The sequence below is a fragment of the Protopterus annectens genome, chromosome 10.part0 (genome assembly GCF_019279795.1).
Source record: "Protopterus annectens isolate FY-2018-M chromosome 10.part0, PAN1.0, whole genome shotgun sequence".
Lineage (NCBI taxonomy): Eukaryota > Metazoa > Chordata > Ceratodontiformes > Protopteridae > Protopterus > Protopterus annectens.
In genome coordinates, this window is record NC_056744.1 from 1,166,471,673 (window position 1) to 1,166,497,783 (window position 26,111).

At 38.1% G+C, this 26,111-nt stretch overlaps 1 protein-coding gene across 2 annotated transcripts in view; it reads left to right on the forward strand.

Moving 5' to 3' along the window:
- FAAH (fatty acid amide hydrolase) overlaps positions 1-26,111 on the forward strand; it is an 811,281-nt gene that overhangs the window by 739,280 nt on the left and 45,890 nt on the right. For both annotated transcript variants that reach the window (XM_044085911.1, XM_044085912.1), the window contains one exon: positions 13,526-13,671. In XM_044085911.1, coding sequence (XP_043941846.1) covers positions 13,526-13,671 — 146 coding nt within the window. The remainder of the gene's footprint in view (positions 1-13,525; positions 13,672-26,111) is intronic.

Sequence of the window (26,111 nt, forward strand, 5' to 3'; positions counted from 1 at the left end):
TATAATTTATCAATGACAGATCATGTGGTTTCTAAAAAGATCACCATAAACTATTGCATTTCACAAGACTCAACCGAGTATTTTTTTTATTTAGTTATTCTCTGTTGATCCGGTTAATCCCACTAGGCTAGTAGCTTCTTTCAGGGGAGACCCAAGGTGATATTTATACTACTAAGGAAAAATTATATATATATATGTATACCAACTCTGAGATCACCATACCTAGGAGAAAAAGAAATATTCTGAGAAATGGCATCTTAGACTTAAAATATACGTAAGTCAGTTATTTTGGCCATTTAATATCTGTATTTTAGGACTCACTCTATTTGGTTCCAACCTTTCAAATGGTTACTTGTCTTCACTAACCTAACCCAGACTGTAGATGCATTTTTTCAACACCATTCTAATGAACCATCTCATAGACATTGGAATTTGCCCTCAGTTTTCTCAATGGTTTCAAAATTTCCTCAGTGGTAGATCATTTCAAGTTAAAAGAGACTGCTGTCTCTCATGTCCAGCCTATACCCTATCAGGTGTCCCACAAGGGTCAGTCTTTGCAATTCTCCTGTTCTCCATCTTTATCAGTAAACTTTCTTTTGACTTACCTCATGTTCATATCCTTTTTATATGTTGCTGACACGGTGATATACAGATCCAGACCCTCTTATCACTTTATCTACGACCATCTGCAGGCAGACTTCCATGAAACAAGCAGCTGGCTTACCACCAAAAAACTCAAACTTAATTAAAAAAAAAACAAACAACAAAAAAAAAACAAATAAACAAACAAAACAAATCCATGATATTTATTTATTTGTCTTTGTTTACCTGGAAAGTCCAACTGAGTAATACCCATTTTCAGTGGAGGTCCAGGGGGAAAAGCTCCATTTGTTTACATTGCATTATACTTAGTTCAGTTAAACACAGAGCAGCTACATTTCTATTTACATTTATACACATACAGTAGTTACATTTATACCTTGTAAGATTTTTTTTTTACAGAGGTAGAAGTTACTAAAGAGAATGTCGATGTGCAACTCAGTGGATTGTACAGGCAGCAGTTATGTATAAAAACTGTTTTGTCATTTCAGTGAGAGGACAAATAAAACGGTTGCAAAATGTCCATCCATTTTCCACATTACTGACCAGCATAACAAGCTTATGGAGGCAAGAACCTTCTTTAGATACTCAGTCATCTGGCTCAGTCAGTCCCTTAACTTTCAAAGTTATGTAAGCAAACTCAGATCCAAAAGTAATCAACTATTCTGGGCTCATAAACTCTCATCTTTTCTTTTGAAACCTGTCAAAGCAGTCATAGGTAAGTGCATCTTACATGACTGGAATATGGGTTACCACTATTTGCTTTCACCATTAAAAAAATACCACCATACTACAGACCACTTCTAATAAAATAAATCTGCCATTTCATTGACAACTTCCCCTGTAATGAACACTACTGCTTAACCTTTACAAAGGCTAAATGGTTACCAGTACAAATCATATCCATCCTCCTCCTCCTGGGATACATGCTGTTTGAACTACTGCACTAAGACACCCCCTCCCCCATTAGCCATGAAACTCATTGCTTCCACCCCAGCCTATAAACTTAGAAGCCAGCCAACAGCAGGCCCACTCTAAAGACACCCAGAAGAAGACTATACTATACTGACAACATCTTCATTCTGGTACCTAAACTATGACAGTCCTTCCACTGGACATTAATAACCTCATCAATTAAGTGACCATCCCATAAAGAATTTGACTCAAGATTCCCACACATGGCTACTCACGCCCACCAGCCACTGTAACCTGGGACTACTTTCTCTGTTAATTTATATAAACCCTCTTCCATACTATCTACAGTCGACTACCTACTTTGTTCTACTTTTAAGGCATCGACTTACTAAAACTACAGCTTTACTGATAGAATAGAGAAAATATTCCATATGTAGTATATTGTAACCTTCACTATTATATAATAATGTTTGCATAATTATTTTGGTTATAAATGCCACTGTCTTACTGAATGTTACTGTTGCTAATATGTAATTGCAACCTGGACTGAGCCTGAAATTGGTCAGTGTTCATCAGTGCCTCAATAAAGAAATGTTAATAAACAGTATACAGTAGAGAATCGATTATCCGAACATCAATTATCTGAAAAGTTAATTATCCAAACCCAGTCTTCCAAAGTTTTTGGGTAGAAAAAATCTTAAAGTCTGAATATATAAACATTATATGTTTTAGCTTGTGCATGTTTTTTGAACTTGTAGCCCGCTTGTGTGTGAAAAATGCTCTTTATTGTCCACTGGACTTGCTGAATGGTTGAAAAGTGTATTCCCTGAGTGCAGAAAAACAAGATTTTAGAAGTTTTTTATCCAGTTCAATGTAAGTTGATTATCTGAACAGTTTGATTATCCAAACTGCCCTTGGTCCCAAATAGTTTGGATAACTGACTCTCTACTGTAGATCTTCTTCTTTCAGCTTTTCGCGGTTAGGGGTCACCACAGCGGATCATCTGTCCACTCATGATTGGCAGTGGAGTTTTACAGTGTCGAGTTGCCAGCCCGGCGCCCAACCTTCCACAGAAGGCACACACACGCACACACTCACACCTAGGGCCAATTTGGAGTGTCCAATCCACCTACTGTGTGTCTTAACTTTCATAAATCCCTCAAAACACACCATGAATAGCAATTAATATCATTGACTTGACTACAAAGGTTAGACACATCTCCATTACCATCCCACCTGACTCCACTTAAATTATTAAAACTTTTGTGCAGACACAAACAGGCCCAGTAAATATTTCTGTATGCTATAAATAACTCTTATAAGACCCCCAGTCTCCACTGCCTTCCCCTCCTTAAGATTTCTTCTCCTAACTATACCAATTCTATAATAATCAAACTTTCTTTTCACCCTCAACTTTTTTTTTATCAAATTTCTTTTTTATTAAATATTTTTTTTCACAAAATATGCAGAAGAAGATAAACAAAGCATATACATGTGGTACAGTTGATGTTACAGAATGCATACCATAAGCAAGTAATAATAGTTATTGCACACTTTACTAATTAACATTCAAATTAGGCAGTGGCGGCTGGTGACTTCAAATCAAAGGGGGGCTGCAGGAGACATCTGAGTGGGTGGGGCCAGCACGAAAGGGTGGGGTCAGCAAGAAGGGGGTGGAGCTATGCTCAAAACCACAAAAACTGGGGTTTTAATTAAATACGCTGCCGTGGGTGCCAAACTGTTATTATGAGAGTCAAATCAAGACAAAATAAAGTGGAGAAGAAAAGAACTCAGTGTATTGGCTACATGACAGCTTACTTAATATCTAGATGGAAACAAAGGTTGGAGGCATGAAAAAATTATTTACTTTTTAAATACATTACTGGAATGCCAGTCAAAATATAAGTATAAAAAAAACAAGCTACACTCAACTTAAACCACTGCACTCCAGTTCTAATTATAGTTTATATTCAGCTTTATAAAAGTACCAAGTAAGGTGCAGCCAATGACATGCATTTTCTGAATAATAAGAAGCATAAATCAACAGTATAAAAGTATGACAGAAAACCAGAACATTCTGCAAAATCAAGGACAGATGAAAAGCCACTGTACTTGTGTCTACCTTGGATCAGGGGATACTCTGCACGCTTACACTGCATAATGTCTCCTTTCCATGCTTAGACACATCCAGAGTCACCACATGGGGAGTGGTGTCAGAACCATGGCTTTAAGCTCAATGCTAAAAAATGTGTCATCATCCCCTATGGGAAAAAAACTGCTTCCCATGAATTACCGCATCAATAGTAGTCCACTGAACACAGAAGGCATTATAAAAGATCTAGGAACACCAGTTGACAGCAACCTCTCTTTTGACCACCACATTGCCTCTGTGATCAGAAAGTCCTTCTATGTGGGACATCTCATTACTAAGGGTTTGGCATCCAGGAAGAAAGAGGTCATTGTTTCCCCTGTACTCTTCCCTCATTAGGCCAATCATTGAGCACAATGCCCCATTTGGCATGTACCTCACTAGACACCTGCAACAACTGGATAGGCCACAAAAGCACCTCACAAAGAGGATCCTAGACCTTAAACACTTGTCCTATATGGACAGACTCAAAAAACTCCAACTTTTCTTTGTCTCATATCACCTACTTAGAGGCGATTTCTGCTTGACTTACAATGCCATGTCTGACCCAGTTCTGTTAGAAATGCTACATCTAAAGAAATCCCAATTCCTCCACACCACACAATCCAGAGACCTCAACATCATTACCAAAATCAACAGAATGTGCTGGAGGAACAGGTTCATAACCCAGAGACTGCCTATGTTCTGGGATAGACTTCCCATACATGTCAAGCAGAGCACCTTGCTGATCATCCTCAAGAGAAATCTTGATGAGTGGATTGGAAATAGAAAATTCAACCTGAGGATCACTCCAGTGGCTCTACTCGACAGAGGCACTGGGAACTAAGGTTGGGTGGCACAATGTCAGGGTAATCCTATGGGCTAGGCTTGTAAAGGCTCCAGGGGCATTAGTTTAGTGTACACCTATGAACCTATTAGCACAGTGAAGAAACAGGGACTGCTTAACTTTGCCTCCTAGCAACCCTACTACTATTTCCCAGGCAGATACACACCCACACATGCAGCCCCTCACATACACTGAAGAACACACCTGCTATGACTACCTTACCACTAAGCTTGCTGGGCTTACTTTTGGCCTGGGTTCCGTACCATGATGTGGAAAGAGTGGCTATGCTAATCTTCATGGTGGAGGGATGCTATAAACTACTCTGCATGTTAATGTGTTCCTTGTGCCAGTTATGAGGGAGAGAGCACATGCTTAATTAGCATATGCCTATCCCTACTGACTGTTTCATTAGCACGAAGCACAGCTGCACAGATGGCCTACTATAATTTATCAATGACAGATCATGTGGTTTCTAAAAAGATCACCATAAAACTATTGCATTTCACAAGACTCAACGGAGTATTTTTTTATTTAGTTATTCTCTGTTGATCCGGTTAATCCCACTAGGCTGGTAGCCTCTTTCAGGGGAGACCCAAGGTGATATTTATACTACTAAGGAAAAATTACTCGGGCATCAAGGAACTTCCTCTGTCCTTTTCAGTAGATGCCATGGAATCTTTTACTATCAACTCAAGCAGATGGAGTATAAACTGGTTGAGTCTTGGGATATTTCCAGAGTTTTTTATTTTCATTTGGCTTCTAAAAATATGTCATTATTTGTTGTTGCACAGGACAGCCTATTAAATTGCTCCCTAATGACATTTTTTCTTAAATTCTGAGTAACTGTTGTTATCCTATATGCAGGAATTTACATTTGCAGAGTGAGTATTTTGTAAAGTCCATGGTTCCAACAACCAGGCTTAGCATCAAATTTAAGAGATACATTAAAAAATGACTTACTGTTTTTAGAATATTTTTAAAGATCTGTGCTATAAAATGTGAAATTTCTAAACTGGAGTTCAGGATAACAAGGAATACATTAAAAGCAACCCATTGTCATTCCAGATAAGAAAAATATCATCAATAAAATGTCTGTAAAAAAATATGTGAAAATTACATATTTCTAGACAGCAATGTGGTGCAGAAGACTAGAACTCTTAATACAATCCAGTTCAATTTGTGTTATTTTTTTCATATATACATACATATGGAAGGTGCTACTTTTGTCAAACAGCACTTTTGATGACATATGTTTAGTTGGCACAGCTTGTTTGACTAAAGAGATGGTCAACACCTGTCGACAAAAGTAGCAGATCCAGCAATTTTTGGGGTTAGGGAATCTGCCTTTTCCTGAGAAATGTGAGATCTTGTAGTTAGACTATATAGCTAGCAGGGGGTATGTGGGGTGCAGAGAGAGACTTGCCCACCTGCAACAAATTATATATTTTTTTATAATTTTGCATTATGTTTTCTGCGTATGCAGAGATTGATACGTAGTAGCTTGTGTAGTAGCATGTCGACATGAATGATGTCAGTGATTTGGTGTCAGCATTATTCACGTCGATAAAAGTGCCATTTGATAAAGGTAAGTAAATATACAGATACACACACGCACACACACACACACGTGTGCGCGCCAACATATATATACATGTTGTGTTTTTAATGATTTTTCATGCTATTACTCATTTCTTTCTGTCAGTTTAATTTCTCCAGATGCTTAGTTTTTTTTTTTACATACCTTGATGGGCGTGGACTGTATGCCTAAGTCAGGACATAATTAACATTCATGAAATTAGTATTCTTTCAGTCTTTGATGTTAGCCAAAAGTGCTCTTCTCAGCCCCTACAATGTACCCAGAACTGCCTCTGTCTGCCGTTCATACAGGAATACATGTATTGGTAGCATATGTAAGTATGATTGTAAATTCTTTTTATTGTTCTCATTGATTCTACTACTGTTGGAACTGTCTAGGTGTCTTTCTACTACATTGCTCTTCTTCTGCTTTTAAATCCTGAAATTTTAAGAATTTGTGTCTATCCGTATGTAAGGCATTATAATTGCTGGATAAAGCAGTTTCAATGAACAATGCTACTTTTGTCATTTTTCTTGGATTACTGTCTGGTTTTCTTGCATATATTTTTGAACTGCTGGTAATGGGCAATCCTGTGTAATATAAACTGCATCATTTTTGGTAATGCTTTTGCACCAGTTTTTTCTACTTTGTAGAGAAACACTCAATATTCATTTCCCATCAGTGCCCTAGAATCTTTTCACAACATAAAAATAATTCTCAGGTTCATCCACTAACTGTGAGTACCACTGCCTGACAGTTAAGAAATCTAACTATCTGTCAGTAGAAGGAACAACCACCATCCTTCTCAAGACTTTTACATATATACAAACTCTTAAATGACTATTACTGCTCCCCCTTAAAAACCTCCTTCTCTTTAAGAACGCTACACGTACCCTCAGGAACTCTGGTGCCAGTGTTCTAACCTGCCTGCATTGCACACTATCCACAGCAGAGAAATATTTTCCTAAACTAATAGCATTGAGCTAAAATAACCCCCGTGCCACCAGCACTAGACATACTTAACTACAACTGGGAAAATAATAAGACACAGCATGGATTCTGGTCAGGAAGGATGCATGAACTCTGGACCCAATCTAATAGCATTCTAACCAACATGGATGGAGGCAAACTAACTGGAGCTGTCTTCATGGCACTAGAAATGATGAGTGCCAAAATGCCGGGAAAAAAAAAAGACTGGAAACACAGGAGAAGATCAAATCTTAAAGATCACTCCTCTCCTTAAAACTTCTTTTTGCAGGTGTGGCAAAACATCCACACCCCGTGAACTTATATCCCTAGGAGAAAAAGAAATATTCTGAGAAATGGCATCTTAGACTTAAAATATATGTAAGTCAGTTCTTTTGGCCATTCAATATCTGTATTTTAGGACTCACTCTATTTGGTTCCAACCTTTCAAATGGTTACTTGTCTTCACTAACCTAACCCAGACTGTAGATGCAATTTTTCAACACCACTCTAATGAACCATCTCATAGAAATTGGAATTTGCCCTCAGTTTTCTCAATGGTTTCAAAATCTCCTCAGTGGTAGATCATTTCAAGTTAAAAGAGACTGCTGTCTCTCATGTCCAGCCTATACCCTATCAGGTGTCCCACAAGGGTCAGTCTTTGCAATTCTCCTGTTCTCCATCTTTATCAGTAAACCTTCTTTTGACTTACCTCATGTTCATATCCTTTTTATATGTTGCTGACACGGTGATATACAGATCCAGACCCTCTTATCACTTTATCTACGACCATCTGCAGGCAGACTTCCATGAAACAAGCAGCTGGCTTACCACCAAAAAACTCAAACTTAATTAAAAAAAACAAACAAAAAAAACCCAAATAAACAAACAAAACAAATCCATGATATTTATTTATTTGTCTTTGTTTACCTGGAAGGTCCAACTGAGTAATACCCATTTTCAGTGGAGGTCCAGGGGGAAAAGCTCCATTTGTTTACATTGCATTATACTTAGTTCAGTTAAACACAGAGCAGCTACATTTCTATTTACAGTTATACACATACAGTAGTTACATTTATACCTTGTAAGATTTTTTTTTTACAGAGGTAGAAGTTACTAAAGAGAATGTCGATGTGCAACTCAGTGGATTGTACAGGCAGCAGTTATGTATAAAAACTGTTTTGTCATTTCAGTGAGAGGACAAATAAAACAGTTGCAAAATGTCCATCCATTTTCCACATTACTGACCAGCATAACAAGCTTATGGAGGCAAGAACCTTCTTTAGATACTCAGTCATCTGGCTCAGTCAGTCCCTTAACTTTCAAAGTTATGTAAGCAAACTCAGATCCAAAAGTAATCAACTATTCTGGGCTCATAAACTCTCATCTTTTCTTTTGAAACCTGTCAGAGCAGTCATAGGTAAGGGCATCTTACATGATTGGAATATGGGTTACCACTATTTGCTTTCACCATTAAAAAAATACCACCATACTACAGACCACTTCTAATAAAATAAATCTGCCATTTCATTGACAGCTTCCCCTGTAATGAACACTACTGCTTAACCTTTACAAAGGCTAAATGGTTACCAGTACAAATCATATCCATCCTCCTCCTGGGATACATGCTGTTTAAACTACTGCACTAAGACACCCCCTCCCCCATTAGCCATGAAACTCATTGCTTCCACCCCAGCCTATAAACTTAGAAGCCAGTCAACAGCAGGCCCACTCTAAAGACACCCAGAAGAAGACTATACTATACTGACAACATCTTCTTCATTCTGGTACCTAAACTATGACAGTCCTTCCACTGGACATTACTAACCTCGTCAATTAAGTGACCATCCCATAAAGAATTTGACTCAGGATTCCCACACATGGCTACTCACGCCCACCAGCCACTGTAACCTGGGACTACTTTCTCTGTTAATTTATGTAAACCCTCTTCCATACTATCTACAGTCGACTACCTACTTTGTTCTACTTTTAAGGCATCAACTTACTAACTATAAATCTACAGCTTTACTGATAGAATAGAGAAAATATTCCATATTTAGTATATCGTAACCTTCACTATTATATAATAATGTTTGCATAATTATTTTGGTTATAAATGCCACTGTCTTACTGAATGTTACTGTTGCTAATATGTAATTGCAACCTGGACTGAGCCTGAAATTGGTCAGTGTTCATCAGTGCCTCAATAAAGAAATGTTAATAAACAGTATACAGTAGAGAATCGATTATCCGAACATCGATTATCTGAAACGTTAATTATCCAAACCCAGTCTTCCAAAGTTTTTGGGTAGGAAAAATCATAAAGTCTGAATATATAAACATTATATGTTTTAGGTTGTGCATGTTTTTTGAACTTGTAGCCCGCTTGTGTGTGAAAAATGCTCTTTATTGTCCACTGGACTTGCTGAATGGTTGAAAAGTGTATTCCCTGAGTGCAGAAAAACAAGATTTTAGAAGTTTTTTATCCAGTTCAATGTAAGTTGATTATCTGAACAGTTTGATTATCCAAACTGCCCTTGGTCCCAAATAGTTTGGATAATTGACTCTCTACTCTAGATCTTCTTCTTCTTTCAACTTTTCGCGGTTAGGGGTCACCACAGCAGATCATCTGTCCACTCATGATTGGCAGTGGAGTTTTACAGTGTCGAGTTGCCAGCCCAGCGCCCAACCTTCCACAGAAGGCACACACATGCACACACTCACATCTAGGGCCAATTTGGAGTGTCCAATCCACCTACTGCATGTCTTAACTTTCATAAATTCCTCAAAACACACCATGAATTGCAATTAATATCATTGACTTGACTACAAAGGTTAGACACGTCTCCATTATCATCCCACCTGACTCCACTTAAATTATTAAAACTTTTGTGCAGACACAAACAGGCCCAGTAAATATTTCTGTATGCTATAAATAACTCTTATAAGACCCCCAGTCTCCACTGCCTTCCCCTCCTTAAGATTTCTTCTCCTAACTATACCAGTTCTATAATAATCAAACCTTCATTTCACCTTCAACTTTTTTTTTATCAAATTTATTTTTTATTAAATATTTTTTTTCACAAAATATGCAGAAGAAGATAAACAAAACATATACATGTGGTACAGTTGTTGTTACAGAATGCATACCATAAGCAAGTAATAATAGTTATTGCACACTTTACTAATTAACATTCAAATTAGGTAGAATTACAATTCTGTGTTACTATGAGGATATGCTTATATTATGAGTTAGTCCAACAACTTTTATCATATAGCAGTTCTCTTGTATATTATTTTACAACTGCGAGCAATACTAGAGGTATAACATCAACCTAAAGAATAATAACAGTTTACTCTACTATACCATATATATATATATATATATATATATATATATATACATATATACAAAATATGTCACCTTAATTATTGTGGTTACTAATCTCAACTAAGTGATGTGCTTACTATTTTTATATAATTAGCATTTAACTTACTGTTTATGGTAGACTATCAATTAATGCTTTGTAGTACCTCTGATAGTAGGTTTGGTTCTTCTGACTTTTTGTATAAAGCTTCTTGGCCAATATATGTTTTTTCGCCAAGCTTTTATATTCTGACCATAGGTTAGTCTTGATCTTTCACCCTCAGCTTATGTGTTACACACTGACACCTGCAATTTGTACTATTTGTAGTATGTTAATCTGTGCATTTTACTGCTGTAAATGCAAGAGCTATATTATCAATCACGTTACATGTATTATGCCAAAAATGCCATTCTCTTTGACATGTATACTTTGTATTCCTTTGTATGCCATTGGTTGTGTAATAAATTTCAGAAACTTTATCCCTTTTGTCTGTATAACAAACTAAGTAAATGTTTCACTTTTATAAATAATGTCACTTGCAGATAATCCCTGCAAATGTGTAACAATTTCCAAGGCATTTCCTAACTCTCTCAGGTACTTTCTCTAGGTCATACTTTTGGTTATAGCAAGGCTGATAGAATATATTGAATGTGTGAAGTAAAAGATGCATACAAAACTTTTTTTTTCCATATTGTTCTGTGGTTGGTGGGTGGGTGTCCTGCCAAACTGTTTCAATCAGGTTCTTAGATGACTAGAAATATTAATCACAGTACTATTAGGTTATCAGAGTATTAGCACAGAGTTGTACAGTATAACACACTTCAAGTGCCCAGCTGTTCAGAAGGACCTGTAGTAAAATCCTCTGCTAAAACCTGAATTAAGTAGAAGGCCTTGTGGAAGTTATGTACTATTTTAAGAAGTTGAATATGGAATACACATGTTAGTAATGTATTTTATTTATTTTTATTTATTTTACATTTGTTAACCGGGCTAGTCTAGCTGGATGTATTTCTATTTTCAGTAGAGGCCCGAGGAGAAAAGCTCCAATATAACCACAACAGAATATACAAAACTATATATACACAATATAAAGGATAAAAGATGAAACTGTTAAACAGTGCCAGACAAAGTTGGATAAAATCGATAAGTTTTACAATACATAGGTAAAAACAGTACAATAGGTAGTATAGGAAATACTGTTTACAGCTCTGTCCTTAGAGGGATAAACTGCAGTGTTTATGAAGGGAAGTGAAAGAGAGTGACGAGAAGTATAGAATAAAAGGATTAATCAGGATTACTGCAGGGGCATAACCAATGGATTTTCAGATGGTTTTTGAGGTTTTATTTAAAAAGAGGCAGAGAGGGAAGTAAGGTGAGTTCTATAGGTAAGTGGTTCCAATGTTTACCTACAGTGTTTGAGAACAAGGAATCACCTGCTTTGTTGTTGAACTTTGTTGTTGTAGCTAGAAGTTTGTTAGAGGAGCGTAGTGAATCAAGGTTTTTGTAGGGGATGATGAAGTTAGAGAGTATAGGAGTATTGTTAGGTTGGTATAATAGCTTGTAGGCAATGGTGAGTTGTGTATATGCCAGGAGATTTTGTAATTCTAGCCAGCCTAGTTGCAGTAGGTTCAGACAATGATAGATTCTAAAGGGGTTGCCAGTAGCAAATCGGGCAATACTATTGTAGCAATTATTTAGTTTGCTAAGGTTATTTTTTTTAGGTTAGAGTAAATGGGTGAGGCATAAAGAAGTGTTGAGATTAAGTGAGAGTGAGCAATTTTGGTTCTTGCTGATTGTGTTAGGAAGGGTTTGATTCTATATAAGGAGCCAAGTTTTTTGTTTACAGATTTTATAGTGTTATTTATATGGCTGTCAAAGTTAAGGTTATTATCAATAGTAATTCCTAGCAGTTTAGTAGTGGAGTCTGGGGATATGATGGTTCCGCTGTTAGAAGTAATTGAGAAGTCTATTGGGGAGGACTTACTGGTAGGGGCAAAGAGTAGGAGCTTTGTTTTCTTAGCATTTAGAAGGAGGCAATGCTTTAAGAACCAGGTCTCAATTATGTTGAATACCGTCTGAGTTGAAGAATGTAGTTCTGAGGGGAAGTTAGCTGAGCATATGATTGTTGAATTGTCTGCATATTGTATACAGGTGGCTTGAGGAATTGCTGTATGCATGTCATTAATGAATAGTGAAAAAAGGAGAGGGCCTAGAATGGAGCCCTGAGGGACTCCAAGGGTGACTGGTAGGAGGGATGAAAGGTTCTGCTCCAAGAGAACTGCTTGTTGTCTGTTGCTAAGGTAGGACTTGAACCATTGGATAGCCAGAATATCAAGGTTAAGGGACTCTAGGATGTTACTAAGAAGGGTGTGGTTAACCATGTCAAAAGCTTTTATGTAGGTGGAAAATATGTCTGTTTGTAGAATTGATTACTGCTTCCATGTCCGGTCAGAAAAGAATGTGTGAACCTGGCCAATGTGCTTTTGGTAATGGAAATGACCCTTTCACTCAGTATTTTGTTTGTCAATATACAGATGTCTAAATTCGGCAGAGCAATTAAAAAGCTGGGTAGTTATGTAACAATAAAGCGAGAATATGCAGGAAGGCTGTAATGTGTACTTAATGATGAGTAAGAGACTCACAGGAGCCTGAAAATATGTGTTAGAAGTGCTTCTGTCTAACTATGGAGAGCTGTTGCAAAATAGTAGTTGAACTGGTAGGCACTGGCCTCGTGCTGTTAACTTAAATGGGTAGCTTTTTGCAGAATGTTTGTTAGGCAAATATTTAATTTGTTAACCAAAGCATATGAAGTCACGGAGCACAATATATTTACTCTCTCTCTCTTTCTTTCTCTAACATATATTTTACAAATAAGTATTCTCTTTAACAACTGTCTCTTCTGTTGAATAATTATTCCTTCTTCTACAGCCTAAGAAATATTAAAAATATCCATTAGCATGAAGGAAGTATCTTATATCCTGTACTGGATGCCTTTTTCCAGTGTAATTAAGATTTTTGCTTGCAAAATATAAATAATGTCAAAGTGACAAGTAAATAAGTATATAAATTCAGTGAACAGTAAGACTTACTCTAAACCATTTTTTCTGCCTCTTTATCCTGGTCAGCTTCACTGTCTTATACAACACTCTTCAATGTCCTGGATTTCCCTGCTGGAATTGTGCCTGTAACCAAAGTAACACAGGAAGATGAAGAAGAACTCAAGAATTACAAAGGATTCTTAAATGACTATGTGGATAAAATGTTTCGGCAGGTAAAAAAAATTACGTTTTCCTGTATTTTACTGTTTCTGTCACCAGCATTATTTTCTGACTGACTTTATGTATGTCTTCTACTTATATAGGTTCATAGGTGTGTACTAGGCTACCTGGAGCCTTTACAAGCCTAGCCAATAGACGTGCCCTGGCATTGTGCTGCCCAACGTCAGTTGCCAGTGCCTCTATCAAGTAGAGCCACTGGAGTGATCCCCGGGGTGAACTTTCTATTTCCCATCCACTCATCAAGATTTCTCTTGAAGAGGGCCAGTGAGGTGCTTCAGAGCATGGGGAGTCTCTGGGTTATGAACCTGTCCCTCCAGCATGTTCTTTTGATTGTGGTAATGAGGTTGAGGTCCCTGGAGCGTGTGGTGTAGTGGGATTGGGATTTCTTTAGATGTAGCATTTCTGACAGAGCTGGGTCAGACATGGCTTTGTAAGTCAAGCAGAGATCGCCTCTTAGTAGATGATATGAGACAGAGAATAGCTGGAGGTTTTTGAGCCTGTCCATGTGTTTAAGGCCTAAGATCCTCTTCGTCGGGTATGTTTGTGGCCTTTCCATCTGTTGCAGGTGTCTAGTGACTTACATGCTAAATGGGGCATTATACTCTATGACTGGTCTAATGAGGGAAGAGTAGAGAGAAATGATGACCTCTTTCTTCCTGGATGCAAAACCCTTGGTAATGAGATGTGCCACATAGAAGGACTTTCTGACCACAGTGGCAATGTGGTGATCAAAAGAGAGGTTGCTGTCAACCTGTGCCCCCAGATCTCTTATAACTCCTTCAGTGTTCAGTGTGCTCCCATCGATGTGGTAATTAGTGGGAACTGAGTTTTTCCCAAAGGTGATGACAGTGCATTTTTTTTTGGCATTATGATTAAGGCCATGTTTTTTAACACCAATCATTCTCAGTGAGGCCTTTTTGTAGGATGTCTGCATCACTTGGGGAGTTAATAATGGCTCCCAGCTTGCAGTCTTCTGTGAAATTGGTCAGCCAGAGGCCCTCCGTGTTGGCCTCGACTTCTTAGAAGTAGATGCCAAACGGGAGAGGACCCAGGGCTGATCCTTGTGGGACTCCACTCATGACTGGTTGGCAGTCTGACTTGGAGTCCACTATTTTCACACTGTGAGTTCCATCTGTGAGCCAATTTGTAACCCACCTAATGATATAGGGGTTGATGCCTAGTTTGGTGAGTTTCTCAATAATTCCTGAGTGAGGAATGGTATCAAAGGCCTTGGCCAGATCAAGGTATTCTGTATGAACTGCCCTACCCTCATCCACAGCTCTGGTGACTGACTCAAAGAAGTCAACCAGGTTGAGCAGGCATGATTTACCTTTCACAAAACCAAATTGCTTGGGATCTAGAGTTTGGAGATTCCCTGTATCCTTGTTAATTAGTTCCACGATGATGCGCTCCATAGCCTTACATATCAGACTCATCAGGCTAATGGGGTGATCATTTCAAGGGTCTGTAATCGCTCCTCCTTTATGGAGAGGGATGACTGTAGCAGTGCGCCATTTGGAACGGACAAAGTCTGAGGTGAGGCTGTGAGTGAACAGGGCATAGAGGTGTGGTGCTACTTCACTTTGTAATTCATGTAGAACACAGCCATGGATATTGTCAGGTCCCATGGAAGCTGTATTCTTGGCCTTGGACAATGCAGTAATACTGGGTGCCTGGCATTTTTCCGATATTGAGACTGGTCTTTTGAGGAGGGGAGAGGGGTAAAGTTGGCACTGAATTTGTCAGCCAGTATGTTGGCAATATCTGTTGGCTGAGTGTAGGAGGTACCATTGTGCAGTAACTCAGAGCAAATCTGGGCATTGCCATGGAAATTCTTGATATAACTATAGAAGGCTTTGTGGTTGTTTTTAGTGTCTGCTGCAATTCTGCCTTCATAGCTGGCCTTGCAGGTTTTGATGAGGGATCTCAAGTTTTTGTTGAGGCTAATAAGGGAATTTTTCCATCCTTGGGACTTCACCTTTTTCTGCAACAGTTTCTTCCTTCTGTTGTAGAGTTTATTAACGGCAGGGGACCACCAGATTAGCTTCCTTTTTTGAAGGAGAGCATCTTGGTTCTGTTGGGTATGGCTAGTTCCGTGCATTTATGTACATGTTTTTACAATGCATTGGTGTGTGATTCAGCAGTCATGCATCTATTTTCCATTGGCATTGGTGCCATGAAGTTAGCCACCTCTGTTTTTAGAAGTCCATAGTGAGCTTTGGAGAAGCTTTGGAGAAGTTTTTCATAATGGATACCTTTGTGGGGGGGGGGGGGTGAGATGTGGATTTTCATGGTGATTAGTTTGTGGTTGGAAATAACCAGGGAGGAACTGACTATTGGTGTAGAGCAATGGTTGCCCATGTTCGTAATAACCAGGTCAAAGATGTTGCTTCTTCTAGTGGGGGAAAGAATGAGCTGGTCCAGGGAATTAGAATTGATGAATTCCAGGAAGCATTGGGCCAGTGCATTGGTGCATGAGTAGTTTTCCCAGTTGATGGAGGGGTAGTTGAAGTCACTTAGTATGAGAGTGTTGGGTTGGATCTTAATAGTTTCCAGGGTGCTTAGGAATGTGGAGTGAGAGTCTTGGGACATGTTTGGGGATCTATAGCAGGCTATGACCTGAATCGCTGTCTTACCCAATGTTAGTTGTATCTGGAGTATCTCAGATGTGTTATGCTGGGCTACTAGTCTGGAGGTGTGCATATCCTTTATGAATATGGAGACACCGCCACCTTTGGAGCTTCAGTCCATCTTCTGGGGCTGAAAAGTGTGGAAGGAGTTATAGTCTGATAATGCAGGGTTGCTTTCTGCTGCTTTAAACTAGGTCTCCATTACAGCACAAATGTCGATGTTCCTCATTTTGAGGAGTGCTTCGAGTGAGTGCATCTTGAGATTTAGACTTCTAGTGTTGAGCAGCATGACCCTCAGATTGCATTTATTTATAGCTGTTATGCTGGTAATTTGGTCTTTGGAACACCGCTTAAAAAAGGCACAATAGGGGTGGCAAGAGCCTTAGCCAGTACCCGGAAACCCAAGCATGACAGATGCAGGCCATCTCTGGCAAAACATCAAGGTCTGTCAATCATATAATCCCAAGCAGACAGATATTGGATCCCCTTAGAATGACACCGGAAACTTAGCCAATTGTTGAAGTCAACCATTTTCTATTTGTACTGCGGTACCATTTGTAGCAATGGTAGGATGCTGCTCAGGGCTAGGGTCATACCTGCTTGGGCCACATAATCCGAGAGCTCCATCATGTCTCTTGTCATGTAGTACAAGGAGGTGCATCTCAGGTCATGCACACCCACATGGACAATGACAGAGTCATACTTGTACTAGTTGTGGAGTGACCTAAGTGTGTGTGTTATGGTTCTGACTGGCATTTGATAGACAGTTGACTGTTACCTTCTTATTTAATCTGGTGAGTGGGACATCAGTGTGCCTCACTATTGAGTCACCTAAGATTATTGTATTAGGTAAACTGCTTTGCCTTACGGGCTTAGGTTGAGGGGCACTGTCTAGGTGAGCTGTGTGTCTTGTGGTTTGTGCTGTGTTGTGGTGGTCGAGTGCATTTCTGCCTTGGAGGTCTGTGCTGTTTGGGTAAATTTCTATTGAGAGCCTCCGTGAAGTTGGGTGTGTGGTTTGTGTTTTTATATGAGGGCTGTGATGGTGGGTGTTCTGGAGGACTGTGTGTTCCATGTGGTTTGGTGCAGGTGTTGACCTTCTTCTCTTGACCAGATATTCTGGTCTTGGCTGAAGAGTGCATGACTTCCAGTTTGGAGATGTAAGTGCATCTCTCACAAGTCTGAGTGCTGGGAGGTAAGAGGAGAGGGTTGTCTGTGTACATGAGGTAGTTGCTACACTGCCTCAGAATGCCCAAGTTCACCAGGTTAATAGGAGAAAGCACAGGGAACTGACCTTTAGGCATGCCAGGAGGGATAGTCAACATTACTAAGTACTGGAGCTGTTTCCTTATAGGACATCTAGAGTTGATAGCACTTATGTGTGCTACAATAATTGCTACAAAAAGCCTGATGAAGTGCTAGGTGAATAAGTTAATTAAAGTGTGAGAGAGAAGAGAACTACCAAGATCTAAGGGAAAAATTGAAGAGCAGACTTTCTGGCATCGGTAAATAGTTTACCGCTTTTAAACCAGAAAGTTGAAAGGAATAGAAAAAACTGCCCAAACAGCCAATAAACTACAATTTCAGAGCTAGAAACTACTCCTCTTGTGGTGGATAGGCTACCTAGTGCTTACCACTTCCACTGATAAGCTGGAAGGCTTCCTTCTAACGCAAAAAGTTCTGGGGAACTCAGAAACTTACAAAACAGTTCTGGATACAGCAAATCTGTATCTGGACTATTCTAGTAACAGGAGAAACAAGATTAGATTTTTTTTTTTTTGCAGAAAAAAAAACAGTTAAAACAGTAATAAAAATACTTTAAATGCAGTGCAAGCTAGCACACTTGAGTGTGTAGCAATATTAAAGCAAATACAGTTAAAATAAATGCAGTTAAATGACAAAATGACTTAAATCAAGTACAGAAAGCAGTATAATCAGAAAAAAAAATCAAAACGTAGGCACTTAAAGTCTCTCTTTCTCCTTTTTGTTGCTCTTGTAGTCTGCAGGATGCCAAAACAGGATCCACGGAGCTTAAACAAGCTCAAACCCGCACAAACACAGACTTTTAAACCAGAAAGTTGAAAGGGATAGAAAAACTGCCCAAACGGCCAATAAACTACAATTTCAGAGCCAGAAACCACTCCTCTTGTGGTAGATAGGCTACCTAGTGCTTACCACTTCCACTGATAAGCTGGAAGGCTTCCTTTTAACACAGAAAGCTCTGGGGAACTCAGAAACTTACAAAACAGTCCTAGATATATGTATACTTGTAAATGTATACTTATTCTGTTATTAACCACGTGTAACTATATTTTCCTGTGTGTGTGTGTGTATATATATATATATATATATATATATATATATATATATATATATATATTGGAATTATGTCTTCTGCTGTATACTGTATTTTAACATATTGTTTGAAAATTCTCTGTATACTGTATTTTAACATATTGTGTAAAATTTTACTTAATGTGGAGCTTTTCTCCCTGGACCTCTGCTGAAAATGGACCTGTGTCCAGTCGGACTATCTCGGTTAACAAATGTAAAATAAAATAAAATAAATAAATAAAATAAAATAAATAGATACAGCAAATCTGTATATGGACTACTCTAGCAACAGGAAAGATGGGAAACAAGCTTAGAACTTTTTTTTTGTTTGTTTTATGTGAATGCATACAAAGCTGTGCAATGTGTGTGTGTGTGTGTGTGTGTGTGTGTGTGTGTGTGTGTGTGTGTGTGTGTGTGTGTGTGATATATATATATACACACACACACACACACACACACACAAACATATATATATATATGGTGAAAGTGCTCATTTGTTTAATGATTTTTATTTTTAATAACTATAGATTTATTAACAAGTTGTAAGTACCTGATTACTTTGAAGTCTTAGCTGAACTTGTCAGTAGTTCATGGTTCTTTTTCCTGATTTAGAGGTATCTGAGACAGCAGCTTTGTTCCTTTTGAAGTACAGGTTTTCCTTATATGTTATCTGCTATCTTTCTGTTTGTTATTTTTTTTGTATAACCTATTTACCATTTATCATGATATCTGTAGCTATATCTATTGCTATATAAAAATATATGTACTTAAAATATCTAAACATGTTAATATTGACAGCCTAAATATTAACTCAAAAATATTTAAACTCCTTAAGATCAATAGGTACAAATCTAATCATTAAATATTGAGAAAATAGAGGTAGTAGTGCAGATAATTAAACAATGCATTTGAAACCTGACTTGAGTCTCAGAGAAGGAAGTATAAGGAGGCATAAGCTGGGACTCATGAAAGTCTTGTAACTCACAGAAGACACTTTGCTCATTGCTTGGATATTTTGCCCATTTCAGACACCACATGATCTCTTTGCATTTACAGTCCTGCCATGCTAAAGGTTTCCAAAATACCCTTAGGTATATGTAGCAGGCGGGGCATGTATTTCATGTTTGGTGGAAGATATAGCAGAGAATTCTACAAAAGCTGATTTACTGACCCTCCAGAAACATGAATAGCTTCCATCAGTTTTACAATAGGCAGAACCACCTTAAATCTGATATCCACATACTAAAAAACATGTCAAACTCCCCACCTGTACATTCCATATGCTAATTAATGCCCTCAGCATTTAATAGCCTAGTTAGTATCATTGGCCTCCCTTGTCTACAGCTTAGTCGTTACAGCAGACAATCCCTCATGAAGTCTTCTGGATAGAACAGTCTCTGCCACTGCTATAATGCTTTGTGTTAGTGATCAGTGTCTATGGTATTCCCATCTGTCAGTAATCAGAATTGCCAGCCTCCCATCTCCATTCGTGTTATTAACTGCTGTTCATGGTCTCACCTTCCTGCTACTGAATTTAGATCTGTGTCTGCCCACACCTACCCTATCAGCGAACGGCCAGTTTGCATTTGTGTCCATTTGGCATTCACTTAACCCTACTCACCCCACATCTGTATTAATGATGACTGTAATGCTATGCCTATTCTCTGAATGTGACCACCCTGCAAACAATGAAAATATGTACAAAGGTCCTTGAAAAGTAAATACATCCAGCCAAAAATCTGTGCATCTAATTAGTATAACATCTGAATACCGAAGAGCACATACTCTTCCTGCTTCCAGTCAGAATATGGGATGCTACTCTGAAACACATATTTAAAAAGCAGAGAGTGACAAAATGATGGAGAAATGTAAGCAAATTATTAAAGTGATAGTGTAGAATCTGTAGAATTTTTGCTTTTGAAAAAGGTAGATGTAAGATGTGTGTTCTCTTTCCTTAACTTATTGGTGCCTCTAACATGTTGGCCATGTAATGGGGTTTCCTGTATACTAGACACCTTCAAAAATCATGTGTAATGAGGGGCATTTGGAAAATTGCATGAAGGGGTAAATCAAACCTGAAAATAGGCCTACCTCTAAAAATAAGTACACCATGTGAACGGGTAAATCAGAGCCTGAAAATATGGATATTCCTCCAAAACTGGGACAGTTGACAGGCCTGATTATGCTAATGAGGAAACTCATACCTAACTGGTTTGGTTTAGGGTGGTGAGTGTAACATAGCATGCAACCACCTTCCTTTATGAGTCTCTACTAGGCTGTTGTGAAGTCATGCTGTCTAATACTGTCATGTCCCTTTGCTTGATTCTCAGCTGTAGACTAAGCTAGAAGGCAGGCACTTCTGTTGATAGCCAGTATTACTGATAGTCAAGTAACAGTTAAAGTTTTACTTTTCTTCTTGGTATAAAATGTGCTAAAGTGGTAATAGCTAACAAATCCTTTTTTAACACATTTATTGAATTATTAAGACACATGCAAACATACATTTATATAAAAGAAAACAAACTATGTTAACATGATCACATTTACAAACATTATACATCATGTATGTTTGTTTATACAATTAGGGGTGGAGGATGGCATAATGGTTAAATTGTTTACCTTGCAGATGCAAAGTGCAGGGTTTGATTCTCACATGGGGTAATTGGCTAGGCTTAAAATGGGCCACAAGGCAGTTAGCCTAGTATTAATCCATGAACCTACCATCAATCTAGCATTACATACATTGATCAATTCCTGCCTTCCATTAAACCTCACTCCTCCTTTAAAACATTATTTTGCATGTATGGTTCCCACAATTTCCATTTTTTTATGTAATTTGCTCCTACCCTTTTCTAAAGATCCCACTTCCAGTTATTTTATCTCTGTTACAACATCCACTACTTCAAATACAGTAGGTTTAGACTTTGATTACCATTTTCTAGTAATTGCTTTTTTGGTAGCCACCAGAATCGAACTTAACAAGGCCTTACTTTATCTAGACAATTCAGATACTGTATCCCAACTCAAAAATTCCAGCTTACAGACTGCATTTCCTTAGTTACACCCATGTGCTCACTAAATATTTCTGACAGAGCACTCTGCAAGGAATTTGTAAAGTCTGCCAACTTATTACACTCCCAAAACATATGTTCCTGTTTACCTCTTTCTTGCCCATTACACCTCCGACATTTGCTATCTTCCTGAGGAAAAAATCTTTGGAGTTTGTTTGGGGTATACAAATACCTATGCAAACACTTTTAATCAAAAATCCTAAATCTTCTAGACTTTGTTGCATGTTTGGGAGCCATACATATGTCCTCCCATTGTTTCCTTGTGAAATGGTCATCCCGTCTCTCTTCCCAATCTTTTCTAACCTCCTCTGATTGATTCCTGTAGTTATCATGGAATATTTTATATGCCCTGCTAATTATCCTTTTTTAAGAGTAGTTTCTCTTCTAGATTCAACTAAAAACTCTACCAGAGCAGGTCTTTCCCTTAGGATTCCCATATCCCTTTCTCTATGCGTATACTCTGGCATCAGTCCTTGATAGGGAAGGCAGTCTCTAGCCTGCAGTCCAAATGTCTTATTGGCTTCTTCCCATTCTGTTACCTTTACCTTATTAGTTATTTTCTCCCAATACCTTGGTTCCTATGCCAGTTTTCTCCAGTAAGTTCCAGCCCCCCTTGCCTATTCTCTGTACCCCTAATTGCAGTCATTCGTTTTGGCAGAATCTATTTTGTCTATTCTTGTGTTGGCTTAGGTCTTAGAATACTTTCTGCTACTTTATGAGTATAACATTCTCTATGGCTGTTGTTATTCTCCTTAAGGATTTGCATCCAAAATTCCACTCTCTCCTTATTTCTTGAATTTTCACCTACTTCATCATCATTCCTTTCCACTTTAAAGTATAGCTTTCTGCTTGTTTTATGTATATGAGCTTTAACTGTGTAGCTCTAAAAATCCCTTCAAATCAGGTAATCCTAAACCACCTTGTTGTATTGGAAGGATCAGCTTATCCCTCGACTCTTGCCTTCTACCCCTCACAGATAAAATCCTTCAACTCTTTATTAATTACTGTCCACAACTTCTCCTCTGGTTGATAAAATATGAATGACCTGTATATAATGGGACTAAAACATTTTCACTGCTTATATGTTGCTGTCCATATCCGTGATCAAGAGCTTCCATTTTCTCAGTTGTTGTATTATCTTTTGTTTAGTCTCTTCCCATATATGTGTAGCTGCCATAAAAGGATCCTTTTTAATCCATACTCCTAAATACTCCATTTTGTCGTGTCACCATAAACATGGTTATTGCTGAACCAATTCAAACTAACAGCTCCTTTAGAACAAATAAATAATAATAAAGCAATACCTTTCTGTTTTGTTTTTAAATAGTATTGGTTCTAAACCAGTGATTCCCAATCCTTCTGGTGCCAATCCCCCCTTATTAAAACTGGTTTTGGTCACCATGCCATTATTTTACCAGTTCATTATTGTGTCATATTGAATGTCACAATGATGAAAAGTACAACAGAAAAACAGCATTTTGTTTATGTGGCAGAGTTACAGTATGGCTGGTACATATGGCAAACATGCTAATAGCACATGGTACTACCAACATTTCTTTTCCCAGTAGATATATCTTAGTGTGAATAAGTATGTGCTGTTGAATACAATTTTATCTGAATTAGAGCCTATAAAACCAGAATACAGCCCCCCCCCCCCCCATACCCACTCCCTTATATCCTTCAGGGAAGACTTTATTATTTGCTAGAGAAACTGATTAATTTAGTTGGGAGATTTATGTACATTGCTGAAAGAAGTAATTGATTAGGCTTGGAGTCTGGAAGCTACTAAGATGCCAGAAGCCATAGGGATTTCGATGCTATGTGATGCATTTTAGAGCTTTTGATCCATGTATGCAAAATACCTTTCAGCACTGGACTTTGAAGAACATTTCAACAAGCACATCCAAAAATGAAAAAGGATTTCACTGACATGGAAAACTTAAGTTACTGGTGCCAGTGAACTACGCATGGACACTGCCATTGTACATTATTAAAATGCCCTATGCAGTTTGTCAGGTCTTTTTTAATTGGGCTTCATGCAGTATTATAAGCATATGTTTTAGCTATTTTCAGTGGCCATTTTCTTAAAAAAGTACACGGATGTGTTTATATTTATATATATGTGTGTGTGTGTGTGTGTGTGTGTGTGTGTGTGTGTGTGTGTGTGTGTGTGTGTGTGTGTGTGTCTGTGTGTGTGTGCACACACATACATTCACAGGGAGGGCTTGTGTGTGTGTGTGTGTGTGTGTGTGTGTGTGTGTGTGTGTGTGTGTGTGTGTGTATGTATGTATATATATATATATATATATATATATATATATATATATATATATATGTGTGTGTGTGTGTGTGCGTGTGTAATTTGAATATAAATATATGTATATGTATATATATATATATATATATATATATATATGTACGTAATGAATATTGCAGTGTTATAGTGGCTACTGGACAATATTGTATAGTGATGACTACTTCCTTTACACTTGCTAGCTTAGAACAGTCATATGGCATAGTGGTGTGTGATCTCTTTAAGGATACTAACTCAGAGATAGCTCACAAGGTTAGTGGTACTAGGGATGAGCTGTACATCAAATTGGAGTAACTAGGGTAATAATTTGTTTGAGCTATGTTTCAGAACTGAAATTGCCTAGACATAGTAAGGTCTTGATGAGTCTAATTATGATGGCTGCCAAAAAAGCAATTACTAGAAAGTGGAACTCAAAGTCTAAACCAACTTTACTAGAGGTAGCGTAAGCATTTTGGGGGCCCCCAGCAAATGTCAAGTTGGGGGCCCCCTGGGCACTTTCAGTCTAAGTATCACCCTGTCACTGCCACCACTTCTATCCATCTTTTTAGTTCATGCTGCAGGCTTTTAGGAGTAGTACACACAGACTGACCTGTAGCTACAATGATCTTATTACAACAGGCATACATATCACACTGTGCTGGCCCATCTCACAAAGGGACATTTTACAGTTACTTGCATTTATGTGTAACAAGGATACATTACAACAACTCTATGTACAGGGGAGAAGTAATGTGCAATGGAACCCTAGGCACTGCTTACTGTTTCAGCCCCCACCAAAAAAAAAAAAAAAACACACACCCTCCAGAGTTTCCCCTCTGTTTCCCCCATGTTGGGCTTTCCACTTATGCACAATACTTTTTTTTCTTCCATTTCTCACATTTTACCTTTTTTTCTTCAGCTTTTTCAAAAAGCCATAACTTTATATATGCTCTAAAGTGCTTTTTAAGTTTATTTTTTTTTTACCCAATGATGGCTTGAATAGAAGTGATGATTAAGGAAAGAAATTCAATATTGCTGTTCAGCTTTAGTTTTCCTTCCGTCTTTTCAATATACTTTCATGACCAAGACAGCACAGTAATAAACATTTAGGAAATAACTCAATTAAGCCGGTGCTCCCAGAAGCTAGAGCATTTCCCAACCTTTTAATCCAAAAGTGGCCTAAACAAAAATCGTGAGTAAAAAAAAAGAATTTCAGTCTTATTTTTTTCTTTCAATGAAGACAAGTTGTATCCAAGGCTTAAAATTCAAAGCTGACAAAAATAGTAGCTCAAAATAAACTAACAAGTCAATTGTTGTGAGGATACACAGATCATGTACGGGAATACTGCCTGCCTCCCTAATCCTCCCAAAAAGACAGTCACTGTCTATGCAACCCTCTAGTGTTAGATTGGGATGAACGCAGAGATTCAAATGGCCACAGTCATATATTTCAAGTGACTTCTGAAATAATACACATAGCATGCCTACTTACTCTTCAATCCTAACCCCCAAAGGCAACCAGCTGTATATGTGCCTGATGTTTGATTGTGAGGAAAGTGAAAATAAATAATGACTGCAATAATGTATTCTACTTTGCTGCTACCAGGCAGTACACTGCCCCTACAGGAGCTAAAGTAACTTTCTTTGTATACCTCTGAGGTCTGTTAGAAAAGTAAAGGAAATGATAACTACACAATCCCCAGCACCCTCATAACCTACGGTAAATTTCTGTATACAAACATCTGAGCAGGGATGTTTTAGAATGTTTGTGGTTGAGGACAGAGGCTATTATCAGTTTTATCCTAACAGGGTCATATCATAACTCCATTCAGGCTAAAGAGTGCAATCAGAAAATGAAAGCATTTTTTTCTCATCATTTTTCCTTAACCAAAAACAGCTTTTCTGGGGTCCCCACGGTCAAGGATGATTAAGGGAGCCTCCTGTATCCATTTATACAGTTTAGGGAGTGGGCGCCACCAGATTCCTAGAAGATCTAAGTGTCTGAATGCTCTGTGATATATTTTATGCCTTACTTTTGAAATATAATCACTTGTTAGCTACATTTATATTGATACCCTGAAGAATAATGTGTGTGTTCCGGCATTATT